The sequence below is a fragment of the Phascolarctos cinereus genome, unplaced genomic scaffold (assembly GCF_003287225.1).
Source record: "Phascolarctos cinereus isolate Bilbo 61053 unplaced genomic scaffold, phaCin_HiC Scaffold_2;HRSCAF=192, whole genome shotgun sequence".
Taxonomy (NCBI): Eukaryota; Metazoa; Chordata; class Mammalia; order Diprotodontia; family Phascolarctidae; genus Phascolarctos; species Phascolarctos cinereus.
This window is the reverse complement of record NW_027555625.1, coordinates 272,473,607-272,481,055: the sequence shown is the minus strand read 5'-3', so window position 1 is coordinate 272,481,055 and position 7,449 is coordinate 272,473,607. Positions and strand designations below refer to the sequence as shown.

General features: G+C 49.6%; 2 protein-coding genes across 2 annotated transcripts; one reads left to right on the top strand and one right to left on the bottom strand.

Annotated features, from left to right (window-relative positions):
- Positions 1–2,541: 2,541 nt before the first annotated feature.
- On the top strand, positions 2,542–5,253 carry UBE2C (ubiquitin conjugating enzyme E2 C). The gene is made up of 6 exons (XM_020965730.2): positions 2,542–2,710; positions 2,915–2,942; positions 3,427–3,513; positions 3,903–4,107; positions 4,377–4,436; positions 4,989–5,253. Exons 1-6 carry the CDS (start codon positions 2,607–2,609, stop codon positions 5,045–5,047), a joined length of 543 nt encoding a protein of 180 aa, XP_020821389.1. The 5' UTR covers positions 2,542–2,606; the 3' UTR covers positions 5,048–5,253.
- LOC110193739 (regulator of G-protein signaling 9-binding protein-like) lies at positions 3,242–6,955 on the bottom strand. Its single transcript, XM_020965731.2, has 2 exons — positions 6,660–6,955; positions 3,242–6,286 (listed from the first exon to the last, which is right to left on the bottom strand). The coding sequence occupies exons 1-2, from the start codon at positions 6,856–6,858 to the stop codon at positions 5,799–5,801; spliced, it is 687 nt and encodes a 228-aa protein (XP_020821390.1). The 5' UTR covers positions 6,859–6,955; the 3' UTR covers positions 3,242–5,798.
- Between the last annotated feature and the right edge of the window lie 494 nt (positions 6,956–7,449).

The following is a 7,449-nucleotide window of genomic DNA, read 5'->3' as shown; positions in this document are numbered from 1 at the left end:
CCCATCCCTATTCTTTCTCCTTCCTCCTTTCACTGGCCTAGAAGATACAGTAGTAGAGGAGGCCGTGGAACCCAACACGGCGCACATCACAGGGCTGTGCCAGGACGTGTTCTCCAAAATGGACGTGTACCTAACAGGTAAGCTGACAGCCACCAGTGAAGACTAAATTTCTGGAAAATGTGAACAAACAGACTAGCTGAAAGTATCTAGAAATGAAAGATAATTGCGGTAAATGTACGCAGAAAGCTACAGGACTGAAGCCAGAAATATGCAGCACTTCAGCCTCATCTGGATCACATCACTTTAACTGAGGAGCAAGTAGCAACTCTTGAGCTGGCAGCCTACAAGTTGGATGCCTATTCAAAGAAACTAGAAGAAGGTACAAAAAGTTAAAGAGGAGATGAAAGTTCTTTAGCACAAAGACTTTACAAGGCTGTTTCATAAGAGCTGAAAATCGTGGGATGGAACTTAATCAGACTATGCTTCAATTCCATAAAAGGAAGCAGTGCTGTTGATCTAAGGGAAATCCTAGCCCCCACCTTTGGTTGGATGTGTGACTTTGGCCACCCCTTGCTGTTTTTGTACCCCTTGGAACTTTATCTTATCATGTGCTTCATTGTGTGCCCTGGACCAAGACTGAAATCAGGATCGACCCCGTCTAGAGCAGACAGATGAGAAGCTCTGGTCTCCCTGTTTCCTCCCTTCTCACCCTCCCGTAGGGCTCCACCTTAGACTCTGTTCTGAATGTGCCCCCTACCTCCTTTATAAACTGTTCTTTAACTTAAATAATAAATGCTGATTTATGACAAAACAAGAAGCAGCAGCTATGAAGAGGAAGGCACAGGATCTGATCTTAAATCTCTGGGTCCCTGGCTGAAAAGAAGTTGTTTTTGTTGACTGCATGAACTTCAGAGAATCACAGGCTTGGGCAGCAGGTTAGCCAGGTTTTATTCTTGGCAGCTGTCTTTTGTGTTATTTGGCAAGTCACTTGTTCCCATCTGTATAATGAGGAGATTTGGTTGAATGATCTTTGAAGTCTCTTTTAAGTATGACCCTAAGGTACTGAATATGGATGCAAACTGAAGACTTAGCCTGGGTAGATGAGAAACAGCTTACTCCTGCCATTAACTGGCTATGTAACATTGGGTAAATTAGTTCCCCTCTGGGCTTTGTTCAATATACTTATCTGTAAAATAAGTTACCCAACACTAAAAATCTTCAAGAGAAGTTCAAATAACCACTTGTTAGAGATGTTATACAGGGAATTTTTGTTGAGCTGTGAGTTGATCTGTGGTCCCTTACAACTCCCCTTCTACCTTTTTAGGGGGTCTCTAAAATCTCAATTCATATTTATATGATGCTTTTTAAGATTTGCAAAGCACTTTCCTCACAACCCTATGAAGTAGTATAAATATGATTAACACTTTACAGATGAGGAAGCAGGTTCAGAGACACACCATGTATCACAGTTTGTAAATAACTGTTTAAGGCAGGATAGGAACCCAGGTGTTCTGATCCCAGTTCTAGCACTATCCGTTGTCATGCTGTCCTCTCCAGGTTAAATTCTAGGTGCCACTGCTCTGACCGCCTTGAGACATCTGTAAGTGTCAGAGTGCCACTCGCAGTCTAATGGGGCAAACGGTATGCAAACAACTATGTTCAAATAAGCTATATACAAGATAAAAGTGGAGATAATCAATAGAAGGAAGGCACTAAAGAGAAATTTTGAAATGCTTCCTGTACAAAGTGGGATTTTAGCTGGGACTCAAAAGAAGCCATGAGGAGGAGGGCGAGGATTTTAGGCATGGAGGGCGGGCTTGGGGGGTGGGGGAGGACAGCCAGAGAAAAACCCCAGAACCCAGATGGAGCGTCTTGTTCAGGGTGCACCAAGAAGGCCAGTGTCATTGGATGGAAGGGTACGTGGGGGGAGGAGGGGATATGCTATAAATTCCCCTCTTCTGTTGGGAGTTCCAGACTCTGGTGCTGCTCTTGTGAGGAGACCTAGAATGGGGAGTGTTAAACAGGGCCATTCGAATAAGAACTAACTGGAGAAGAGAGAGAAAGGGTCACCTGGACAAAAAACCAGTGGCTTTCTTCCTGCCCCAACCCCACTCTGGGTTCCAGAATTAGGCCTCGAGTAGGAAGGGTGGGTTGGGGTTGCTAAGCGTGCAGCCTTAGATGACCCCTTAGATCCCTTCCCAAACCCTGTGTCCCACCCATTAGGAGCTCAATCTCTGGGTGTCTCCTCGGTTTAACTAATTGGAATTCACGGCTTTCCCACGTGTACTTTTCTGTAGCCCTTTAAGAATCCGCCTTCCCCAAAGGCCACCAATCATCCACAAGATCGTTGGTTAGTAGACAGTCCCAGCTACCAATCATCGTCTCGGGATGGAGCCCCGGCTGGCCATTTCTTATCACTCTGGTGGGTGGATTTACAGGTTTCTAGGTGACGAGGCGCTTTGGATTGATCCATTGGCTGGATCAAACCCAAGCGTGGCTCCGATTGGTTGACGCCGCCGGAGGGTTACAATTCAAACGCGGGCGGGCGGGCTTGGAGCCGCGCAGTTGCCGCCCGGGAGTTTCTCTTCCTTTATCTCTGGTCCCCCATGGCCTCGCAGAACCGCGACCCGGCTGCTGCCAGTGCTGCCGCCGCTGCCCGTAAGGGAGGCGAGCCTGGGGCGGGCGCTGCCCGCGGGTCTGTGGGCAAGAGGTGAGAGTTGCCGAATCCCGAGGCGCGAATGGCCTGGAAGCCGGTTTGCCGTGCGGCTGGGGAGGGTGGGCAGGCTGGGGAGTGGACACCCCATCAGCCGGAGGTCGGGCTTGGAGCGTGGGGGTCGAGTGGGAGGAGGTTGGGGTAAGGCTGGGCTGGTTCCTAATCTCAGTAACCGAACCCTTCCCTGCCCCTTCTCCGCAGGTTACAGCAGGAATTGATGACCCTAATGGTAAGTGCCTGCCAGGGCCAGCCCCAGCAGCCAGAAGGCCCTTGCCCAGCCCTCTGGCTCCAGCCCAGACCAACCCACAGCCCTTCCTTCCCCCCCCCCTCCACCAAAGGCAAAGACTCTCAGCTGAAACGGGACCTCGGAGTCCAAACTCCTTTTTTTGTTTTTTTAAACCGAGGGGCACCTGGAGAACGTGTGGGATTTTACAACTCCACCTCTAACCAATAGCCTTCCCCGGGAGGACTGGTTGGTTGCTGACTCCTCCCCACCCCACCCCCAAAAGCAAAAAACAACCTAATCAGCCAGGTTGGGAGTATTTTATTGGGGTCATCAATAAGAAAAATAGTATGGCTTTAGGCTGCTGCCTTTTCACCCAACTGTTCTCCCTCCCCTTTAGAGGCACAGGGTCCTGGAAGGGACCTTAGGGATCATCTAAGGCTGCATGCTCAGCAACCCACCCCAGAAAAGGTTTATTCTTCCTCTGCAGATGTCTGGAGACAAAGGAATCTCTGCCTTCCCAGAGTCAGACAATCTCTTCAAGTGGGTTGGGACCATCCATGGGGCAGCTGGGACAGTGAGTATCATGGATTGGAAATGGGTGGGACATGATGGAGTTTGCTTTGTGGTATATAGCTGAACTGAGGGATTGGGTGAGAGGAATCCCTTGAGGGGGACATGAGAAAACCCAACCCTGAAATAGTGATAATCTCTTACAATTTTGTTATTCAGGGGTTTTCACATCCCTTGACTCAACTGATCATCTCTATAGCCCTGTGAACTAGGAAGGGCATATGGTGATAATACCATTTCATAGATGAAGAACTGAAACTCAGACTTGCCTATGAACTAGGGACTAAGACTCAGGCCTTCTGACTCTTCCAAAGTGCCTCCTGTAGCTTAGATGTCCCCTCAAGCCCACCATATTCCACTCACTAATTTATTTGGGTGCTTCTTCCTCCCCAGGTATATGAAGACCTAAGGTACAAGCTCTCCTTGGAATTCCCCAGTGGCTACCCATATAATGCTCCCACTGTGAAATTTGTCACACCTTGTTACCATCCTAATGTGGACACCCAAGGCAATATCTGTTTGGACATCCTCAAGGACAAGTGGTCAGCTCTGTATGATGTCAGGACCATCCTGCTATCTATCCAGAGCCTGCTGGGAGGTGATGCCTGCTAGCTCATTGGGATTTCCTCTGTGCCCTTGCCCTCACCCCTAACTATCCACTGAGGTTTAGGATTACTTTTTACTCTCCTTTTACCATCTTGTAACTCACAGAATGTCAAGTCTAGAAGGGACCATAGAACATAGAATGTCAGAAGCCACCTAGCCTAACTATTACTACACTTCTGAGCCTGGTTCCCACAGAGCTCCAATTTCCCTGACAGTTGTTTTTCTGGACCTTCCTTCCTAACATGTTGTCTCCACCTACAGAACCCAACATTGACAGCCCATTGAACACACATGCTGCTGAACTTTGGACAAACCCCACAGGTAGGTCGTCTGCTAAAACCTAGAGGATTTAAAATGAAGAAATCCTACTCCATATAGATTCAACTCCTTTTCCTTGAGAACATATTGGGCAAATGGCACGTGGGTAGAATGATAAACCTCACCATGGTGCTACTTTTACAATAGCTGTTGCAAAAATTCCTGGAGAGCTTTTAACTACAATATGTATACTCTTAAGTGAATGGAACAGAAAGAATCTTAGGAGGGAGAGCTTAGTGTGTATGGGAACAAACACTGGACTTTGGTTAGGAAGGGAATGAATTCTACTAGTTTCTAGTAGCTCCTCAGGAGATTTTGGGCAAAGGTAGGGTACAGACACAACACCTTGCTGCTGGCACCTCCCCTAGAAGTGATTAGAGGGAAAAGGGGCAATTTAGGATGAAGGAAGAAACTGGAGAAAGGTCAGGGCCAGACTATCCCATTTCTAAAACTATTAGACTTAACATTAACCCTTTTGGGGGTTTGCCAAAACACTGGCATGTCCATGAAAACCCCCAGGCTAGTTGCTTACCTACTCATCCTTTCTCTCCTCAGCCTTTAAAAAGTACCTGCTGGAAACGTACATGAAGCAGGTGACTAGCCAAGAGCCCTGACCCTGGCTGCCCAGCCCACCTTCCTTCATCTTGTGTGTATGTGTATATGTATGCGTCTATCTTTTTCCCTTCCTCATAACCTGTCTTCTCCTTTTTTCTGTACAGGACTCTTTCATAGACTGTTTTCCTTTCCTTTTTTTTTTCTTAAACTCTTGTCCAGCCCTCAACATTAATGTATAAATAAATGAAGTTTTGTTGTTGTTTAAGCTGTTACTGTGTTGTTTGGCTCTCTAGAGGCAGGATGGCAAACGAAGGAGCTGTAAGCTGAGCCTAGTCCTAGAGGAAACAATTCCCCAGGGTCTGGGCTAGTCTCTCTAGCAAGCAGTGTACAGTGTCAGAGCTAGGGAGGACATTAGAACATAGGCCATGGAATGTTTTGAATTAGAAAGAATCCTGGAACTGGATCAGCTCATCCAAACCGATCCTTTACCATAGATGGGAAAAGTGAAAACCAGACATAGCTAAATCAATGGACCTAGAACCTGCGTCTTATACTCTGTGTAGTTTGTTTCTTTACTGTTATCCTGCCTCCCAGCTGTTTTATATTTGTAGCTGCACTTCAGCCTTACTCTTGGGGTAAGAGACTTATTTCTCTCTTCTAATGACCCCTGGTTGTCACACATCCTTCTGGGATTTGAACTAGGAAAGAAAGTGATTTAGCCTTATGTTGAAAGTGGTTCCCCTGGTGTAGAAGATCTACTGACTTCCCAAGGGAAGGGGGGAGATGTCCCTGCACTAGCCCTAGATTCCTTCATGCCACTATACAATGAGATTGAAGCCTGAGTGGAGCCCGGGCACAGCATCCCCGAGGACTCCTCCCAGCTGAGCCCTCAAGGCTAGGTTCTTCGGCTCCAGGACTATCCACTGTGGCCTCCACACTCCACACAGGTACATTGACCTTGGTCTCCATCTCCACCAGCATCTCTTCCAGGCGTTGCCCCCATTGGGCTAGCTCTTCAGGCAGCTCCCTAGCTCTTTCAGAGGCCTTCCCACTGGGCCGTCTCAGGCTCCATCCCTTGGGCCCAAAGGATGTAACTCCAGTGTTGACCAACTGGGTCTCTGGGGCCAGAGATGGCAATGGGAAGAGCTGGCTGAGGTCATGGGCCCGACCCAGATCCTGCAGGAAAATTTCCAAGGCAGACAGACAGAGCACCCAGATCCGCTCCAGCTCCATCTTCACCTCTTCTTCCTGCCTGCCCCCTGGTTCTGTGAGCTCAGCCAAAAGCTGGTTCCGTAGTCCTGGTGGAGGGACAGGAAAGAAAAGGCAAACAGCAGGGGCAGCCGCAGTCAGGGAAGGGGGAGGGCAGGCAGGGGGTTACAAAGATCTCAGCAGCTACAGTGAGAACTTTAAAAGCTCTGGACCTCGCTTTCATACGCTGAAATGATCACTATGATCTGGAGGACGGCCTGCAAGTGTGACCAGGTATCCCTAAGAGGGCCACTTAGTCCCCCCACCTTTTACCGAAGAGAAAGCCAGGCAACAAAGCTGCGGAGTCGGAATTCGAACCCAGTGTCTGTTCCAAACGCAGTGCCCTTCCCCCTAGGCGGCTTGGAAGCCCCTGGCCCGCCCGCTCCTGCCCCTTGCGTCCGCCCCCGTGCCCTGTCCGCTCACCCAGACTCAGCTCGAAGCCCCTGCGGCCGCTGTCCTCCAGAGCCCGGCGCAGCCTCCTTCCGTCAGCCGAGCTGCCCACTCCCAGCACCAACTGCCTGTAGCTCGCAGTGAACCTGTTGAGCGCTTCGTACGCCGCCCTGCACTCGGCCACAGCCTCACGGGCTTCCCGCGCCCTCTCCCCTGGCCCCGCGCCCCGCATGCCTCCCTCGATTTGGGCGATCTTGGCTTTGACCTCAGTCTGGAGTACCAAAGCCCAGTCCTCTCTCGCTTCCAGCCTCCGCCCTTGCCAGCGGCCAGCCCCTTCCCCACCCCTCCTGGATCCGGAGAAGGCGGAGACAGCAGAAAGCGCCGACCCACCAGCTCCCTCTACCCTAGCTGCATCGACTGGCTAGCCTGCTTTCCCCTTCTTCCCCCTTCCCGCTACCCTCGGCCCTCCTGGGTTTGATCCCCGACTCTCACACTAACTGTGTGACCAGAAGCTAAGCATAGACCGAGCCTTCGGTCTATAGCCAGCCCTCCCCCCACATCCCTGTCCGACCTGAACCAGACTGCCTTTAACAAGCTATTGACCAGTGAGTATCTAGGCCTTATATGAAGACCTTCGGAATGGAGGCCAACTCCTTATCTCCTGAGATGGCCCATTCCACTTTGGAAAGCCCAAGGTCACACTCTAGCTGTAATTGTTCAGGTTTTTTTTTTCCTCACATCAAACCTAAAGTACAATAGCTAACATTTCTATTTAGAAACAAAGCCTTTAAGATTTGCAAAGGACTTTACATTATCCTCACCA